This window comes from Syngnathoides biaculeatus, chromosome 3 (assembly GCF_019802595.1).
Source record: "Syngnathoides biaculeatus isolate LvHL_M chromosome 3, ASM1980259v1, whole genome shotgun sequence".
NCBI lineage: Eukaryota > Metazoa > Chordata > Actinopteri > Syngnathiformes > Syngnathidae > Syngnathoides > Syngnathoides biaculeatus.
Window position 1 is genome coordinate 34,716,630 of NC_084642.1, and position 20,765 is coordinate 34,737,394.

General features: G+C 43.1%; 2 protein-coding genes across 2 annotated transcripts in view; both read left to right on the forward strand.

Annotated features, from left to right (window-relative positions):
* The first annotated feature begins 460 nt into the window (after positions 1-460).
* On the forward strand, positions 461-10,340 carry pop4 (POP4 homolog, ribonuclease P/MRP subunit). The gene is made up of 7 exons (XM_061815549.1): positions 461-618; positions 1,258-1,313; positions 4,483-4,706; positions 4,847-4,924; positions 6,548-6,609; positions 7,683-7,784; positions 10,047-10,340. Exons 1-7 carry the CDS (start codon positions 612-614, stop codon positions 10,181-10,183), a joined length of 666 nt encoding a protein of 221 aa, XP_061671533.1. The 5' UTR covers positions 461-611; the 3' UTR covers positions 10,184-10,340.
* A 4,381-nt stretch (positions 10,341-14,721) lies between these two features.
* The window catches only part of plekho2 (pleckstrin homology domain containing, family O member 2), a 32,864-nt gene continuing 26,820 nt past the window's right edge, over positions 14,722-20,765 (forward strand). Inside the window, exons 1-2 of the mRNA XM_061815546.1 lie at positions 14,722-15,778; positions 16,968-17,130. Of these exons, the coding sequence (XP_061671530.1) occupies positions 17,044-17,130 (87 nt within the window). The 5' untranslated portion in view covers positions 14,722-15,778; positions 16,968-17,043. The remainder of the gene's footprint in view (positions 15,779-16,967; positions 17,131-20,765) is intronic.

Consider the following 20,765-nt stretch of genomic DNA (forward strand, 5'->3'; position numbering starts at 1 on the left):
GCTGGATGTACTGTATTAATCAGAATAGCGTTAGTGTTGTTGCCTACAGGGTGAGACATTATGCATCACAGTAAAAAAAAATAAAAAATAAACCCAATCGAAGAAGAGTTTCAAACACAGGGAACACCGCCCATAATTATGTTTGCTGTGTCTCCATATTGGACATGTCGGATAGGTCGACGTTCACAATGAAAGGCAGTTATAGATCACATTAAGTCGCGCATTTCTCGACCGATGCTCATAAGTTTCTTATTTTTTGTCAACACCAAAGCGTCTGCCATCCATACAAAATGTTTTTGGTAAAATTCAAGAACCCCCCCCCCCCACCGATTAAATAAAATAAATATACCAGTCATTGGTTACTATCAGTGTCCTTTTTTCGTAACTGTATGGCGTACGCAACCGTATCCAGCATCAAGTTCAGTTTTCAGTTGCACATATCCAACGTGTCGTTGACTTTGACCCTCCTAGATAAGCGTCACCGTAGACACGCAGCTGTAAAGGGGCGTGGCGTAGCTAGCAACACAGAGCACTCGAAGTACAGTCGCCATCTGTTTACGAAGGACGTGAATAATTTGGATTTGGACCAACGCAGAAAAAAATACACGCACATGGACGGTACGTAGCATTGAAAGAAGGAAGATGGGGTAATAGCTTCGTCAGCCTTTTTAAAATAATCCTTTCATCCGTCAGCCATTTTCCGACATCAACATGAACTACCCTCAACCTTCAGGCACTTTTAGAATAGAAAGGCTGTATACGACATTTGAATGTTGTGTTTTGAACCCAAATGCAACATGAATTATTTGCTTAGAGTGTCATAGATGTCTACATTTAATGCAACAACCTTCCATCCATTGCCGCTGAAGTCCCAAAACAGTTAAACCTGGCATTGTGTAAATAGTCGTTAATGTTTATGTAGTTCTGAAAAAAGAAGAAATTGACAAAAGTGGTCCAAAAGTAGGGTTTTTGTTGTTTCACATTTTAGATGTCTTTTGTTGAAGTTACAAATGCCAAATATACATGGTAACCTGGAGAGTTAGCAGTGAACGATTAAAATATTTAAATTTTTTCAAAAGCCTACTTATGATATGCCGTCGGGAGGCGTAGGTAATGACCCAAGCAAGAATTCTAAAACAGTACTATCGAGCCTACTTTTAGCACACCCTGTATATGAACTTTGTGTAGCAGCTGATTGCCACTCACAGTTCAGCTCTATATTGTAATTTCTATTTACACCACTCTTTTCTTAAACAGAAGCAGTTGTGGACACCCCAATTCCTCGTAGCCTTGTGAAAGTGCTTGGTGTTGAGGTGAGCCGATCACATCACATTGTATGTTATTTGTTGTGAGAACAATGAGAGATGTAAAAACACATTTAGAGAATGGGAATGATAGGATCACGGTTAACTCGGTTCTGGGGAGAAGAGGGGGTTGTATTCTTTCTACCCTCAAAACTTAGAATGATGTAGTCGTACTTGGTTTAGCCAGTAAAAAAAGTGTAGGATTTAAAAAAAAAAAAAAAAACTTCACATAGCAGGTTTTAGAGAACTCATAATAGTCATTATTGAATTTCTGCCTTTAGTAGGTCATATTTACTGAAATCAAAGGCTGTTTCAATCCAAAACAAACTTGGACAAAAAGATGCTGGACCCGGAGCTTGTTGGACCCTTGAGGGTCACTGAAGATGTGAAAAGGATCTGAAAAGAATGTGGACTTCCTTTACTGTGTCAAAGGAAGAACTGTGCTTCAAAGGTCAAGTGTCATGAAATGGATGATTTTTAGTATGCTATTAATGAAAAAACGGCAGCCGGTATGGTCCCATCCGTTTTCTCACCACAAAACATGATTTTGACGTATATGGATTTTTGTAACTCCCGCCATAGAAATCTTCTCGAGGGATTTGTTTTTGACAAGAAGCTGGAAGTGACAGAGGCAGTAACACGCTCAAGCGCACTCGATTGTTTCTATTAGTTTTACCTGCTGTTCCATCGTGTTAGCCAAAATGCCGGCTCGTTGCATTGCTGGATATCGCTCGAACACTAGGGAGAATGGATTTACTCCTCATAAGATTCCAAGAAACCCGGTTCGTCGTGTAAAATGGATTGCACGGGTGCAAAGGACCAGAGCTTCGTGGGTTCCAAATGACTGGTAGGTGTGTATACAGCTACTAAAAAAACAATAGTTTGGTGGGGACCACGTAATCCGTCTCTCCTAATGTAACAAAAGATCTGCGTATGTACGACGGGTGCTAAACGTGTCAATGTGCGCGTCGGACGACTTCTGGGTCTCGGGCTCGCCGGCGAAGGCTTCCGTGTTGTGCCTCGCGGACAAGCACGGCTTCGGCCTGGCTGGCTTATACATACTGTCCGGGAGTCTGTTGTTAGAAGTATTCCGCATATCATCTAAATATGGCTCGATACAATAGGGTAATATTGTCCTAGACATTTCAGTCGAATGTGAGATGTACTCTTCTTTGAAAAGAGCTTCCTTGTCTGAAGGGGCGTTTCCCTTTCAAGTGCAAATGTCCGGGGTGATGTCACGGACAGTAGATACAGCCAATATGGCAACCACTTGGATTTCGAATGAGATTTCTGCAATTTTGGGCATGGATGATGCGCTCTCCGCTCAGATTTATTTTTTCGTATCGACATTGAAGTGAATAATCCTATATGTATTTTTCATTTTAATATCTAGTTGAGAATGTTTATTGGGATGACACTTGATGTTTAATTAACAAATTAATCTTCTAGCAATTAATCCCCCATCTCATTAAATCTTTCACTCATATTCAGCCATTTTCTAAAATAATTTGTTCATTTGTTTTCCACATTATTGAACACAGCACCCCATATTGATTCCCCCAAGTCAAAGTGAAATTGATGTTAAGGAATGTGAAGTAAGAAATAAGAGGTCTTTTGTCAAAATGTAACTTGACTTGTAATGGTGTTTATATTGCAATACGTTTTGATTTGAGTAAATATGACTTAATGTGCATTTTTGCTTGACTGTTGAAAGCCCCATGACGACTTGGTGGAATATATTCCACCCACCAGCGGTTTTATGCTCATAATTTTTGCATCTCAATCATGTAGCACTGTCGCCATAAGAAAGATGCGGAATTTGATTGACACTCCCAGTTGTATAGAACGTCGTTTTAGCCCATTTAGCGGATACGCCCACAGCAGTAGCGCAGCAGCAGTAGTATGAGAGTAGTGCTGCATAATTGTACATTTTTGTTGCGATTCCGAGTTTGGCTGCCACGTTTAAATGAGCCGGATCGTCCTTGATTTTAGCATGGCACGATGAAACATGAACATTTGTCATAGCGGCTGTCCTGACTACAACTTTTCAGCTAGCCTGACCACCACCTGACCCCCACCAACCTCCCACCCCACCCCGTGGGGTGGGAGGTTGGTGGGGGCTGCACGCACGCGCGGATCGCCGTAAATAGTAACCAGGAAGTGTTGTGTTCAAAGAGCCAGCAAAGCGAGTTGATGCTCCGTGTTATTACTCTACAGACCATTGAGCAAACAAAATAAAAATAACAATGTAAAATGTTCAAGCGCTTGAGCCAGAACACACACAAGTGGAATTCGATGTGTTGGGAGGGACATGGCGCTGACGACGAACAATAACGGGCCCATGAAATGGACCGCGGAGATTTGATGTTTTTCTGAGGAGTTGGTTTAGATGTAGAGAATATATAGCAGGTAGACAGACAATTTTTTAACACCAATTTGTACTTTTCAAGCAGCAAAGCTTCTCACGATCCACTTGCGGCGGTCTTGCATGCGCGGATCGCCGTAAATAGTAACCGGGAAGTGTTACACGTATACATCCATCCATTTTCTTGGCCGCAACATGGTCAAAGGTGTGCTGGAGCCTATCCCAGCTGTCAAAGGGCAGGAGGCAAATTTACTCACGCAGACATGGGAAGAAAATGCAAACTCCACACACGGAAGTCCGGGATTGAACAGCTGCACCACCCTCATAACGTATGTTATTACTTTACCGTACCAGCATGAGAGGATATAACTAAGCGGCTAATAACCAGTAATGATTAAATGTGTGTAAATTTCCCCGCTGATGAATGACCCTCAACTGACAGCCGCAGCTTTATCCTGTCAGTGAACCCCACGGGAGGTTAAAGACGGAGAAATTTGGGTGCGTTTTCTCAGTTTTGTTCCACAACACGTCTGCATCTTGGCTTAGCTAGAACAAATGGTCTAATGCTAATCACTGGTGACGTAAGGGGTGGAGTCAAGGATGTTTTTTCCGTGTTTGTCTCTGAAAGCTGGCACATATCCAGATTTTGCTTGGATTTCAAATATGTTCTTTATTTTCAATTAATGTCCAAAATATATGTAATAATAATATTTCTTCACGTATGATGGTTTATTGGACATATGAATTTTTTTGGAGTCTTCCTTTACACCAAAAATAATCTTGCTTTCTTTCATCTATTTGATACTTCACTAGTCTCAGATTCGATCCAAAGCTGAGGCTTTCACCCAAGCATTCCTGAAGAACAACACTGACCTACATCCGCAACATGATTCAAAAACTGTACTGGGTCATAAGGCAGTGATCCTGAAGTACACCAAGCCGAAGAAAAAGACGCTCAGCAAAAAGAGACCCAAAGGAATAAATGCTCAGCAGAAGAGGGAAATGAAGATCTTCCATATAAAGAGTGAACACCAAAGGTTGGTCATGACTTGAATCATGATAAATAGTCATGGTTTGTCAATAAAATCAGTATTGCTGTCAAAGTAATGGCTATGCTGTATTTCATCCCATTTTCTCTTCTTTGCCACTGTCACTGATTTGGTTCCCATCATTGCAGATATGAACTTTTTTTACCTCTGCATGAGCTCTGGAAACAATATATAATTGATCTCTGCAATGGATTAAAGCCTACAAGGTAAATAACCTCAATTTCTTCAATATGTACAATACTATATAACGGAGGTCACCAACGCGGTGGAATATATGTGCCGAGGAAGTGACTTTTACGGGACAATTTTTTTTTTTTTTAACCAGTCCTGTTAATGTCGTGCTAGCGTTAGTGCCGCGCTAGCCTGCTTCTGCTGTGTTACTGCTGCGTCTCAGTGATTTAGGTATGTTTTTTTTTCCTAACCAGCACTGTAGCGGCTGTTTTTTTGTTTTTTTTTTTTTTAAATTTATTTCTTTAACCGATATGTTTGTATTTTGTTGTTTTTTTTAAACCAGCCCTGTTCGTGCTACCGTTTTCTTGCTATATTAAGCTTAGCTAAGGTATAACAACTTTGAAAACTATTTCTGTGTACCGTCTTTGTTTTTAAATATCTCATGTTTCAAAGTGGGCACTTGCGGCTTTTACACAGGTGCGGTTTACGTATGTACTAAAGGGTATTTCCTTTACAAATGTACTGGGTGAGGCTTATAATCCGCTGCGCTCTGTAGGCTGGAAATTACGGTACATTAATGAAATGTTTAAAATAATTTCATACAATGTAAAGTATCTACATATTTGTAAAGTATAAGGAGTTTAATTATTTTGGAAGTTTGCCGCAAGTAGGTCATGTAGCCTTCGTACGATCGGTGTTCACGAAGTAGCCCTCAGCCTCAAAAAGGTCGGTGAGAACTACAATTTAATAAAGAGGGGCGCATGGTGATGAAGTGTTTAGCACAATTGCCTCACAGTTTTGAGTTATAGCGTTTACAGAAATTGTATTTCTTGCGTACCTGTGTGGAGTTTGTATGTTTTCTTTGTCCTTACCTTTGTATGCATGTTGGGTTAATTGAAGATTCTAAAAGTCCACTGCCATGAAATCCATGATTTTTAGTACGTTATTAATTAAATTAATGTTGTTTTTTTATCACCGCCATGAAGGTGGATCGAACGGGGAGGTGATTTGGCTGCGGCGGCGTCGTCGCACGTGGCCGCTGGCGGAGGGGAGGTGGTTTGGCCGTATGCGGTTAAGCCGTGATCCACATATCGTCTAAATATGGCTCAAAAGGATAGGGTAATATTGCCCCGGTCACTTCACTCGGTTGTGAGATGTTCTCTTCTTCGAAAAGAGGTTCCGTATCAGAAGGGGTGTGTTTGTCTCCCATAGTAAGTGGTACGGCGTGTTTTCAATGCCGAATGTCCCAGTGTGATGTCACGGACAGAAGATGCAGCCATTATGGCTACCACTTGAATGTCGACTGAGAGCTCCGCAACTTTGCGTATGGATGACGTGCTCTCCGCTTATATTTATTTTTTTGTATAGACATTGAAATGTATAATGTTCTATATATTGTTCATTGCAATATCTATTTTAGAATGTTTATAGGTATGACAGTTGGGCTTTAAATTGTCTGCAGATGCCAACGTGAGTTTGAATAGTTTGTCTATTTGTGCTTTGTGACTGGATGGTGACCTGTCCACTGTTTAGCCTGTCTCTGCCTGAAAGTCAGCTTGGATAGTCCCTAGCTGGCTGGCTGGATGGCTTAGATATTGATCGTGCCTTTTAAGAGATCCAAGGACATTTCATTAAGTTAACAAGTGTTGCTCTTGCAGCAGTCCACAGTCTGTGCAGCAGAAACTATTGAAGGCGGACTTCCACGGTGCCATCATCACAGGTAAATTGCCACCAAAATCAGTCAACACTCTCAACACATTTTAAAACTCTGTAACAATGTGATCTGGGTGTCCAATGAGCGTGAGTATGGTGCCCGAAGGTGAAGGCTTCGCAAGTTCTAGTTCACCGTGGCTAGTTGCATAGCTATGGAATTTTCAGTTATCCGATTTTGTGATAATTTTTAACCTCACAAGGTGAGAGCTTGCGTGGATCCCCAGATCAAGGGAGATTATCAGTGGGTTTTCGATGAATTCCATTTTCTAATAATTGCTGCCACAGTTGATTTCTTCACACCAAGCTGCTAACCTGTTGCAGACTTAGTCTTCCCAGCCTGGTCTAGGTCAACAATGTTGTTCCTGGATTCCTTTGACAGCTCTTTGGTCTTGGCCGTAGTGTAGTTTGGAGTGTGACTGTTTGAGTTTTGTGGACAGGTGTCTTTTATGCTCATAACGATTTCAAACAGGAGCCATTGATACAGTTAACAAGTGGAGGACAGAGCAGCGTCTTAAAAAAGAAGTTACAGGTCTGTGAGAGCCAGCAATGTTGTATCTTTGTAGGTGACCATAGTCCTTGACCTATACTACTATACTGTATTCAATACTAGCCTCATATATCCATCGATCCTTTTTCTGAGCCATTTGTCCTCACCTGGGTCATAGTTGTGCTGGTGCTCATCCCCAGTGACTTTTGGAAGGAGATGGGGTCCTCTCTGAACTGGTTGCTAGCCAATCACTGGGCACATATAAACAAACAGTCATTCCCACTCACATGCACACTTACAATTTATTCTTCAATTAACCCACGTATGTATGCTTTTGGAATGTGGATGTGGTTAACTTTACCTTTAGGTTAAGGTTATTAGAAAATCACATCCTGGACCCCAGCACCAAGAAGCCATGAGCGAGTGTAGGAATCCACAGTATCCAGCGCACATCGGAGCACAGAAACATTCCCTAGCACCTCAGCCCCGCTTAACATACTTTAACCTTCCCACTGTCCCCCCAAAAGCCCACACAAATGGACAGAAATGTAGTTGTTTTTCATGAAATGTGTCCTTTCATTTATTTTTTACAGTGGTTCGTTCCAAATGCCCTTCATATGTGGGCACTACAGGAATTTTGATCCAGGAGTTCAAACATGTTTTCAAAATTGTGACTCAGCAAGACAAAGTGAAAGGTAAACACTTTTCTCATTTATTAATTTACTTAGTATTTTAGAGGACTGTAAATGTTATAGTTGGCTGTCTATCATTTCTATGTAAAAAGATCTTGATTGTTGAAATGATGGTTGCAATTTGAAAGACTTACCGTATTTTCCGGACCATAAGCCACTGCCTCCGGCCTGCTGTCTGAAGTATTCGGCCTCCTTGAACTTTTCAACCTTTCCCTACATTTTCAGGGTTCAAACATAAAGATATAATTGTTGTTTTTTTTTTGTCAAGAATCAACAACAAGTGGGACACAATTATGAAGTGGAACGGATTTTATTAGATATTTTATACTTTTTTAAAAAACTCAAAAGTGGGGCATGCATTATTATTCAGGCTCTTTACTTTCAGTGCAACATGGTTTGGGGCTGCTTTTCTTCACCAGGGACAGGGAAGATGGTGAAAATTGATGGGAAGATGAATGGAGCCAAATACAGGACCATTCTGTAAGAAACCCTGTTGGAGTCTGCAAAAGACCTGAGTATGGAATGGGAGATTTGTCTTCCAACAGGACAATAATCCAAAACATAAAGCCAAATCTACAATGCAGTGATTCACAGAAAGTTTATCCAGGTGTTGGAATGTCAAAGTCAAAGTCCTTACCTGAATCCAATCGAGAATCTGTGGGCACATCTGAAGACTGCTGTTCACAAATGCTCCCCATCTAACCTCACTGAGCTCAAGGTGTTTTGCGTGGAAGAATGGGCATGAATTTTTGACGATGGAAAATCACATCATGAAAAAAAAGTCCGCCTCACATTCCGTATGAAAGTGATACATTTTTGTCTTCTTTACTGCAGCATCCATACTCATGTTTGTTAGGATTTCTTAAACAAGAGCTTAAAATGGCAGGGGGAACTCACTGATGGCGTGTTTTCCTGTGCTGTCATTGTTTGAACATGCGCGGTGAGCTAAAGTTCCAAAAAAGCAGCTTATGTCATTTTTTTTTTCTCGGTACCGACCGAATCTGCCTCATGATCGACGCATTGAGCACCCCTAGTGTACATGAAAACACCAGACACTCAATTGAGACATAAAGACTTTGCGGAAACAGTCACAGAGCAATAAAGGCTGATGGTAAAATTGCAATGATGAAACATTTTTTTTGTATAATTGTGCAAAGGATACAGAGTTCTCCAGCATTTGGAGCCGTTAGAGCTGGGTTCCTCAATGTGTCGATCGTGAGGCAGTTTTGGTCAATCACGTGACGGCATGCCAAAAAAAAAAAAAAGACAGCCTATCATCAAACTCATCGTTTGATTCAGGTGTGGCCAATATGTCGATCGCACGCACATAAAGGTGCATTCTAGCAAGCTGGCCTCCTATTTACGGTTTCTCTTTTGCTTTCTCCACAGCAGTCGCGGCAATGCAAAACCCCCATCAGTAGGTTGCGAGAGGCTGGCTACTTGAAAAGTAGATCTTGGGGTAAACAAGTCTGGGTACCCTTGCGTTAGAGCATCTAATAGAGCATTAGTCCAGTGCAATGACCATTGTGCAAAGGGCATCAAGACTTCAAGGAATGTATGCAGTTTAAAGAGACTAGGCATGGGATAATATGGAACTATGTAGATCGTGCAAGTGGAGCTGATGCTCCTCAGGTTCGAGAAGCTAGTATTGGTCAACAACATATGTCTAGATGATGCAGCATGGTGAGATTACCACAAGTGGTACAACGAGTGGGCAAGTAATGTATGAAATATAAAGATAATTGTCCTGGCAGAATGTGACAACAAACCCAAGACAAAAAAATGGTAGGATGTTGCGGTTTAATTTTAAGTCACCTGTTTAAGAAGTTAATTGCAAGGGGGAAGAAGCTGTTGGAATGCCTGCTAGTTTTGGTTTGTGTTTATCGGTAGCGTGTTCAGAGGGAAGGAGTTGGAGGAGTTGGTGGCCAGGATGTGGAGGGCTAAGATAATTTTGTCCGCTCTCGTCCTCGTTCAGGTAGTGTGCAAGTCCCTGAGAGTAGCAAGCAGGGTATTAACCATCCTTTCAGCAATTTTGATTGTCTGTTGCAGTCAGATTTTGTCCTTTTTTGTAGCGACACCAAAACTGACTCTAATGGAGGTACAATATAATGATTCGGTTGCTGGTGTGTAGAACTGTCTCACCAGCTCTATCACAGGAAGTATAATATAAAATATTTCATGTAAGACAGAAAGCACATATCCTACATGTGAGAGCATGCATTTTCCAATTAATTTATCTTTTCCTTGTATGTGTTTTTTGAGCAGTTATTCCGAAGAGGAACAGTGTATTTCAAGTAGAGATAAATGGCTTCATCTCTTACATCTATGGAAACAAGTTTGAGCAGCGAGCCAGCGAACGCTCAGCCAAGAAGTTCAAAATCAGTGGAACCATTGACTTGTGAAACTTTTGTGCTGTATGTTTCTATAGTGTATACTCAACCACTGAGGTCTGTTGAATTTGAGTTAGTGTTTAACTCAAATCAAATCAATGTTTTTACTTGACGTTTCACTTATGTACACTCAAGGTTTGAAGGAATGTTTTATTATGATTTCATTTTATTTTATTTTAAAATTTAGGTGATATTCACACAAACTGACATTTCTGTAGACCTTTTGACCCCCACTGCCCTCCAAATAAAAAAAATTAAGAAAAAGCTTTTGACATACCAGATTCAGTTTCTATGAATTACAGGTGGGCATATGTTGCAGCATGTGCAAGTCATAACTCGGACATCCACTAATGCTTAGGGATAAAAAAAAAAAAAAAAGCCCGTGGGCCTTGCTGCTACACATCGTCCCTAAACCGAGTGGCGGGTGGTGACCGTGTGGTGACTCCTGCCGCCTTAACGATGCCACTACACCCGACCGCTACCCTGTTCCACATATTCAGAAAAATCCTGTTCTCCAAGGTCGACCTGGTTTCACCAGGTTCCCGTGCACCCCTCAGACATTCCCAAGACGGCTGTAAACACACCATTTGGCCTATTAGAGTTTCTGAGGATGCCGTTTGGTCTCAAAAACGCGGCCCCAATCTTTCCAAAGTATAATGGTTTCGGTGCTCAGAGACTTTCCCTTTGTGTTCGTCTATTTGGATGACATCCTCGTCGCCAGCTCCTCGGAGGAAGAACATCTGATGCACCTCCGGGCCTCTCCGCAAGACTCAAGCAGCATGGCCTGATCCTCAACCCGGCGAAGTGTGTTTTCAGGGTGCCCTCCATCCAATTCCTTGGGCACCTCATCGACAAGAACGGCGCCGCCCCTCTTCCGACAAAGTTGGAGGCCGTCTCCGCTTTTCCCCAACCTCGCTCGGCTCGGGGGCTCCGGTATTTTCTGGGGATGGTGACCTATCACCGGTTCATCCGCCGGGCGGCCCACACCATGCGCGCACTGTATGATGCTCTTAAAGGGCAAGGCCCCCAACCAGGACATTGAATAGACGGCCGAGGGTGGAACCCTGAGTCGTGCCACTATGCTGGCCCACACATCCCACGGGGCCCCCGTTGCTCTCACTAGTGACGCATTGGACTATGCCTTTGGGGCTGTATTTGAACAGTGGGTTGGCGGCGCCTGGCAACCACTTTCCTTTTTCAGCCGTCAGCTGGTCCCCATGAAACGCAAATACAGCACATTCGATAGGGAGCTCCTCGGCCTCTGGCTGGCGATCCGCCACTTCCGTTCCCTATTGGAAGGCCGTAAGTTCACGGCATATGTGGACCATAAACCACTCACTTTCGCCAAGTCCAAGGTGGGCGAGCCGTGGTCCGCCTGCCAGCAACGGCAATTGTCGTTCATCTCAGAGTACACCACGGACATCCAACACATCGCCGGCAAATCCAAAGTGGTCGCGGACTGCCTCTCCAGGAAGGTCGTTGTCACTGTGCAACTGGGTCTCGACTTCTCCCGCGTGAGTGCAGACCAGGCCTCGGATTACGGGGTGCAGGCCCTCAAGACTTCTGACACGGGTTTGCACCTAGAGGAAGTCGCTGTTGGCGACTCGGGCGTCAGGTTGTTGTGCGACCTCTCGGCCGCTGGTCCCTGCGAACTGGTGGCGGGCTGTTTTCGAGGTGGTCCACAACCTCTCCCTCCCGGCCAGGAAACTGTCCGTGAGGCTGGCGGCCCAGAAGTTCGTGTGGCGCGGGCTTAAGAAGGATGTGCAGGCCTGGGTTGACTTGTGTGTGGCCTGTCAGCGTGCTAAGGTGCATCGCCACACAAAAGCCCCCTTAGAGCGCTTCGCTGTCCCCGAGAGGAAGTTCGACCACGTCAACATCGACTTGGTGGGTCCGCTTCCTCCCTCGCACGGTTTCACGTACTTGCTCACCATGGTGCACAGGACGACCCGCTGGCATGAAGCCATTCCCCTTTCCTCACCGACGTCGTCGGACATTGCCCCGGCGTTCATCGGCATGTGGGTTGCCCGCTTCGGGACCCCGTCTGACCTTTCCTCCAACCGTGGCCCTCAGTTTACCTCCAAATCCTGGAATGCAGTCGCTGAGAGTTTGGGGGTCAAGCTGCACCGCACTACCGCCTATCACCCCCAGGTGAAGGGTCTCTGCGAGCGGTTCCATTGCATAACCATAAGCTCCCGTGGGTCATGCTCGACCTCAGGTGTGCCCCCAAGGAGGACCTGATGTCCTCGTCCGCCAAGCTTGTCTACGGCCAGCTGCTGCGGGTCCCCGGCAAATTCATCCCAGACACCACGGCGCCTTGCACCCTTGGTGCTCGGTGGATTTTGTGTTCATTCGCCATGACGCCCACCATGTACCCCTGCGCCCCCCATACGACGGGCCGTTCAGGGTCCTGGAGCGCGGGGATAAGAGCCTGCTCGTGGACATTGGTGGTAGACCCGAGACAGTTTCCGTGGACATGGTCAAGCCCACTCACCTGTACATTATCCAGCCTTTGGGGTTGGTCCTCCCCCCCATGCCGGGGTCGTCCCCCTTTGCCCTGCGCCCCTGCCGGGGTGCCCTTGACCCGGCCAGGGCCCTTGTCCCTTGACTCAATGGACAGTGCGGCCCCGCCCCCTTTGCCCCTACAGTTCATACCTGCTGGGGTCTGGTCATCGTCCCTCCACGGCACGGCGATTTTGACTATGGGTGAATTTTAAGGGCGCTTGTGTGGTGTTTACATAATTCACCTGCGGGACCTCGAGTTGAGTTGTGGGGTTCCGCACGGACTGTTTTTGTTGTTCCACTTCCGGTTTTCGTTTGTTGATGTCTGCCATTAAAACAAGGTTTGTTTCTGTGTTCAACACTCCGCCTCCGACTCTTTTTCTTCGGTGCTACAGCATTGTGTGGGTGAGCAATTTGCTGATGTCAATGTTATGGATCGAGTGGGCCATGGTAGCAGTGGAGTTATCGCATGGGCAGGCCTATGTTCTGGTCAACAAACACGGGTGCATTTTAAATGCACAGAGATACTGTAATGAGATCCTGAGGCCCTTTGTTGTGACATTCATCCACAAATATCACCTCATGTTACACCTCATGTTGCATCGGTTTGTACACAATTCCAGAAAGCTGAAAACATCCCAGTTCTTGAATGCCCACCATCTAAGGCACACCTGTGAGGTGGGATGGATTATCTCAACAAAGGAGAAAAGCTCACTAACAGATTGAGAAAGATTTGTTTACAATATTTAAGAGAAATTGCCTTTTGTGTATGTAGAAAAGGTTTTCGATCTTTGAGTCCAGGGCAGGAAAAATGGGAGCAAAAACAAAGCGTGTACATATTCTGAGGCCGCAGGTTCAAATCCGGCCTTGCCTCTGTGGCGTTTGTATGCTCACGTCGTGCCTGCATGGCTTTTGTCTGGGCACTCCAGTTTCCTCCTACATCCCAAAAAGATGCATGATAGGTTAATTGAAGATTCTAAACTCCTCCTAACTGTAAATGTGAATCTGAAGGTTTTTTTGTTTCAATGTGGCCTAGGATTGGCTGGCGACCGGTTCAGGCTATACCGCTCATTTGTTGGTATAGGCTCCAGCACACCTGTGACCCTTGTGAGGAAAAGTGTTTTGGAAAGTGGGTTGATGGATGGATAATAAGATGAGAAATTAGGTGAATGGTAAGAGCAAGAGCTGTCTCAAAAGAATTACAACCTAGATGTTAAAAAACCTAACAGTGCCATTGGTTAGGTGTTTCTGAATGTTCCAGTGAGCAGGTTTAGGGCCGTAATACATAAGTGGAAAGTCATTCATACCACCCTTAATTTGCCTTTTCCAGATCTTTTTTAAGGTTCTCCACAAGTGTTCCTTGGCTTTTGGGCAAGTTTTCTGATTATTCTTTGCTCTCCTCTGACAGAAATCTTGCAAGGAGCACCTGATCGAGGCAAATTTATGATGGTACGATGGCTTTCCACTCACATATTATGGCCCCAACCGCGTTTAGTGGAACATTCAGAAGCTTAGATATGCCTAAATTGGATGTGTTTGAGTTAAAAGCCACTTGTGGTTTGTTCTCCTTTTTTCCATTTGGGATTTCAGTTCACCTCGAAGATTTGTAGCCATATAAAGAGATATACATTATAGGTTATACATTAATTTTTGCTGAATGAAAAAGGAAAAAAGGATGCACTGAGGGCCTCTACATTGATCAATAGATGGTTTTAGTTCACATTTCCTTTGACAACCTCAACTCCTTTTCCCCATTTTAATAAATCAGTCTAGAACAGGGGTGCTCGATGTGTCGGCTGTCACGAGGCAGTCTTGGTTGATCATGGGACAGCGTGCCAAAAAAAAAAAAAAAAATGTCAGCCAGTGTTCCCTCTTAACTGCGTGCATGTGCAATTGAGCACCGCTGATGCAGTCTCTTAGCTGCATTGTGCGCTTCTTCTTCTGCAAATTGAAAGTATAACATACAGATATTCAGTTTGTGGCATTTTGAAATGTGATTCAATGAGTGAGGGATGACTGGTTGTTCCATCCAACGGCACAATTCACATAAGTACTGTAAAAAAGAAGCCACTGCTTTCTTTTAGGCAGCACACGGAACTTTCTCTAACAACAACCGCTGCTTCGCACACTTTCTTTTTCCTTGTTTACCTTACACCCGCTCCCCATCCCCACTCTTAAAGATGTACACTCATAATTATAAATGTTACTGTACTTACGCAGCCCATCAATGTGTTTTATAATGACATAATGGCTTTAGTTTGCAACACAGTCTGGGCAACGTAGAGCAAAGATGAGCTAGACATGCTGCTTATGTTTACTTTCGATATTAATGGAGAAAGATAAAAAAAGAAATGCTGTGGTTTTAAGATGCAGTGACTGTCCGAGTATGTGAATAATTGAAAAAAAAAAGTGGTTAAACTGGACGAGATTTTCACTTTTCAAGTAGGAAAGGTCTGGTCTGAACCCAAAGTAGAAAGTGCAGGATGAGATGGTTGTAATTTTAAAATTCCACCTTGGCAAAGCTTGATCCAGGATGAAAGCGCAGAGAATACAGTGCACAAAAAGCTTCTGCATTTTAAATATACGTCTGTATTTATTTATATATAATATAATATATCACATAATATTCATAACATAACACAATGGGAGCATCATCACACACACACGCCTCCTGTCGTCGGTAGCTCACAAGCTTGAAAAGTAGATCTTGGGGTAAAAAAAAGTTTGGGCACCCCTTGTCAAGAATGTTAGGTATTGATTTTCTTTCATTCTATTTTTTGATGGTGTCCACATCGCACTATTTGTTGGACTAATGATTATATATACTTAAATATGTCAACAAAAAATAATGTTGTTAATAGGAACAGATATTGGTAATAGTCACACAATCGTCCCATCAGAGTAAATTACATTAACTTAGCTTTCATGTAATATCCAGATAATAACCAGCTAAAAATTATCTCCAGTCCCTTAAGATGGAGAGCAAAACAAGAGACACGTGGCAGAAAACAGAAGACAACCATCAAAATGGATTGCAAAATCACCAGAATGGCAAAAGCTCAGCCAATGATCAGCTCCAGGTTGATCAAAAACAGTCAGGAGTTACCTGTAAGTAATGTGACAGTGAGAAGATGTCTGTGTGAAGATAATCTTTTTTTTTTTTTTTTTTTTACGAATCTCCCCAATGTCCCTCTGTTTATTAAAAAAAAAAAAAGGCATGTGCAGAAGAGGCTACAATTTGCCAAAGAACACACTAACTGGCCTAAAGAGAAATGAAAGAACATTTTGTGGACTGATGAGAGTAAGATTGCTCTTTTGGGGTCCAGGAGCCGCAGACAGTTTGTGAGATGACCCCCAAACTCTAAATTTAAGCCACAGTACACACTAAACCATAGTGGTGAAAGCATCATGATATGAGCATGTTGCTCCTACTATGGTGTTGAGCCAATTTTTTACATCTCAGGGATCATGGATCAGTTTGCATATGTCAAAATACTTGAAGAGGTCATGTTACCTTATGCTGAAGAGGACATGCGCTTGAAGTGGGTGTTTCAACAAGTCAGTGACCCTAAACACATTTGTAAATATGCAACGTTTTGGTTTCAAACTAATAAAATTAATGTCATGAAGTGGCCAGCCCAATCTCTGAACCTTAATCCAATCGAGAATTTGTGGGGTGACATTAAAAATGCTGTTTCTGAAGCAAAAACAAGAAATGTACATGAATTCTGGAATGTCATTAAGGAATCTTGGAGTGGAATAACAGCTGAAAGATGCCACCGATTGGTCGACTCCATGCCACACAGATGTGAAGTAGTTACAAAAAACTGTGGTCATACACCTAAATATTAGTTTAGTAATTCAAAGGATTGGTAAATCCTAGAAACCAAAAAGTTTGCACAAAATAGTTTCGAGTTTGTAAAGTCAACGGCAGCCTTTTTTTTTTTCTTTAACACATCCCTTTCAACAAATTGCCCAATTGCACAGCTTTAAACGTGTGTGTGTGATGAATGCTGGGTCTTGTTGTTTTTCTGAGAATGTACTGCACCTACTGGTAATTTGTATGACATGTAGCAATATGAAATATATACTGAAAACGTGAATTAATCTGTTTAGTCACATTGGACTGCTATTATTTTGAACGCTATTGTACTGTTATTTTATTTTCTATTTCTTTAACATTTGTTTCTCTGTCTTTTTGGGTCTGTTACAGTATTATGCTTTTATCATTGGAGTCCATAGATTTTTAGATTGGATACATATATTTTAGTCATTTCTTTTCTTTTCTTGTTTCCAGTGTATCATGAGGTGGAACCCTTCTCTGGTTGTTGGGTTGGGCCGTCGTCGTGGCTCCTTTTGGTCGCCAGAGATGCATGCTCTTGCTTCACGGCTCCACCGGGGGCTCCATCTTGGCGAGCTGTGGAGGACTTTCTGAGATATGGCATTTGCTCACCTTCATGGTCTGTACTCAGCCTTAGATTGTTAGGTCACTGCAGTATTTCTTTTCAGATGTACATGTGCTGGTCATATAATTAGGATATTATGAAAAAGGTGATTTTAATTCAGTAATTTCATTAAAAATTTAAATCATGGATACATTCATTCACACAGATGGTTTATTTCTGTTAGTGTTGATGATTACAGTATGACTGACAACTAATGAAACCTATGTATCTCGGAAAATATGAATATTGTGGAGTTGTCCAAACAACATTGACACCTTGCACAAGGAGGGTGAGACGCCAAACGTCATTGCTCAAGAGGTTGGGTGTTCACAGAGCTCTGTGTCAAAACACCTTAATAGAGATGTGAAGAGAAGGAAAAGATGTTTTTGGGAAAAAAATTACTGCCCATTGGGAGAACGGCACCCTGGAGAGGGTTGTGAAACAAAACCCATTCAAAAATGTGGGGGAGATTCACAAAGAGTGGACTGCAGTTGGAGTCGGTCCGTCAAGAACCAACACACACGGATGTATGCAAGACACAGGTTTCGGCTGTCCCATTCTTTGTGTCTAGTCACTCTTAAATGTGAACATCTCACTTGGGCTAAAGTCAGAAAGGACTGGGCTGCTACTGATTGGTACAAAGTCCAAATCAACATTCCAGAATCTGGAGGAAGAGAGGAGAGGCACAGAATTCACGTTGCTTGAGGTCAGGTGTTAAGTTTCCAAAGTCAGTGACGGTATGGGCTGCCATGGCAGGTCAATGTTTTCATCATCTAATTATGTTATCAGATTTTATATGTTTGTGCATTGCTGCATCCTGTGGACAAGCCGTGGGTTGTTTTGTTTTCATTTCATATTTTCATTCTTGTGCTCTGTGTGGCATTTCTTTATATAAAAGTGCTCAATAATAGTTTGTTTGATTGAAAGGTTTATATATGGTAAGCGGTCTGGAACTATTGATTTATTGGACCAGTAATTAGTCCCAATCGGAATATTTAAACATAAATCTTATATTGATGTACTGTAAATATGAATCAAAGGCAGTAACCACCCACCATAAAGTCAAAACAATTAACATTATACCCAACATTCTAAAATTTACGAACCTTGTTATAAGTTGACTTTACCAGCTATGGTAGCAAAATACACATTTTCCTTTGAAAATGAACACTGTATTAACAAATCAATTAATCACTTGTGGAAAAAAAGTGCACATCTTTTTCACAGGTCAAATTTTATTTGCATAGACGAACAGACGCACAGGAGTGAAAGAGGCGTTACATGTTTATTACATTTGTAATGGAACCATCCAAGACTTGTCAAAATAATTTAAAGTATGATCAAGAAATCAAAAGTGAAACACATGAATGAACATTTGATATATTGTAAAGCTCTCCTAATCAAAGAGATGAGTTAGTGACATTTTTAGACCATCCTACTATATTTCCGTGGGCTAAAATGTGTGTGTGTTTGTGCGTGTGTGTGTGTGCGTAAATTTGATGTTTACCTACTGCATTTGTCAGCAGTGGTAGCTGCAGTATCCTGGATGAATGTCTTCAGAGCACATAGCCTGCAGTACAGCAATGTACTTTTCCCTGTCACAACACATCCTATAAGAGAAATAATACAAATCATAATGACAAACAACAGGGCATGTTGTTCTATGACTAGTGACAAAACATAACATCAACACTACATGTAATGATATACAGACTCTTGTTAAAAAAATGAATATGCTGGGGAAGTTTATTTCCATTATTCCATTATAAATGTTAAACTTTTATAGCCCCACAATTTAAAAAAATCAAGTCCTTCCAGTTCATAAAACCCATGAAATCAGGAATTCAAAATATTTTAAAAGATATCACTTCTCAGTTTTTGTCGAAAAAGTTTAAAATTCAGTTCACATTAGATCAATCAAATTACAGTATGGTACTTTCAAAGCAATATGTTAATCTTCAGTACATGGTTGGGAATCCCTTTGCTTTAATCACTGCCTGGATGTGCCGTAGCATTGAGGCAATGAGCCTTTCATTGCCTGTGGGTTATGGAAGACTTGATTTGGTCTTTGATTCTGGGTCTGGTGCCCTTCGTTTTCCTCTTGATAATACCCAAACGATTCTCAATAGGGTATTGGTCGGACAAATTGGATGGCCAGTGAAGCCCTGTGATGGCTTAGGCATCAAACCAGTCTTTGGTGCCACTAGTGGTACTAGTGGGCAGGTTCTAGGTCTTACTGGAAGATGAAATCTGCATATCCAAACAAATCCTCAGAAGAGGAAATCATTAAGTCCTTTAAAACATTCTGGTAGACTATTTAGGTGATCTTGGATTTAAGAAAGCAGAGTTTACCAGCACTTGCACTGGGCATTGCACCCTAAATGACAGGAGAGACAGTTTTTCGTTGAGGTGGACGTGTCGTACTCTGGGATAGGGGCGGTTCTCTCCCAGGGGAGCCCCAGGGACGGGAGAGTACACCCTTGCGCCTTCCTTTCCAAGAGGTTGACTACGGCGGCACGCAACTATGACGTTGGAGACCGAGAGTTGCTCGCAGTCAAGACCGCTATGGAGGAATGGTGACACTGGCTGAAGGGGTCTCAGGTTCCATTCCTGGTACTGACGGACCAAAAGAACCTTGAGTACCTCAAGACCGCTAAAAGACTAAATGCCTGACAAGCCAAGTGGGCACTCTTCTTTACTCATTTTTGGTTCATGATGTCCTTCCGACCAGGGGCCAAGAACGGCAAGCCCGATGCCCTATTGTGGATATACGAGGGGGAACGAGCTGAAGCCAGGCACGCCCCGATTTTCCCTGAATCCTGCTTCATTTCGATCTTCACATGGGAGATCAAGACGTAAGTAAAGGAAACCTTGAAAGACTCCCCCAGCCCGGCCGGATGCCCCGCCAACAGACTGTCGTGCCCTCACTGAAGGGGAAGGTGATAGACTGGGCCCACAGGAATCGGACTGTGTGTCACCCGGGCAAGGCTGATACCCAGTCGGGGGTGGAACATTGCTTTTGGTGGCCGAATCTCAAAAGAGACATACAAGAATACATCAATGCATGCTTGGTTTGTGCAGCCAGTAAACCCTCTCGACAACGGCCTACTGGGGAGCTACGCCCGTTTTCCGTCCCCCAACGCCTATGGCCCCACATATCCTTAGATTTTATGACTGGTCTCCTGAGCTCGCAGGGTCACACTGCCGTTCTCTCGGTGGTGCCGAAGATTCCCTCTGCCAAACAGACCGGTGAGCTACTGTTGGATAAGAATTTCTATTTCCACGGCTTGCCCACAGATGTGGTTTCGGATAGGAGCCCTCAAATTATCCTGATTCTGGAGGGAATTCTGCTCCCTTATTGGGGCCATGGCAAGTCTGACATCGGGGCCAACATCCGGAGTCCAACGGCCAGACCAAATGGGTCAACCAAGACTTGGAGACTCAACTCCGATGCCTGATTTCTCACGACCACAGCACCTGGAGTCGGCACCTCAGCTAGGTGGAATACGCTCACAACTCTCTTCCTTCAGCATCGACAGGTATGGGCCACTTCCATGTTATACATGGCTACACCTCTTCTCTCTTCCCGTCTGTAGGTGCTGATGCCCCAGTGCCGTCTGCATTGGCCATAGTAAGACGTTGTAAGCAAA

Bases quoted from the DNA above. Each gene is read 5' to 3' on its own strand.
- pop4 (XM_061815549.1), top strand. The intron at 6,610-7,682 runs GTAAATTGCCAC...TATTTTTTACAG, and splicing joins CCACGGTGCCATCATCACAG to TGGTTCGTTCCAAATGCCCT. The intron at 7,785-10,046 runs GTAAACACTTTT...TTTTTTGAGCAG, and splicing joins TCAGCAAGACAAAGTGAAAG to TTATTCCGAAGAGGAACAGT.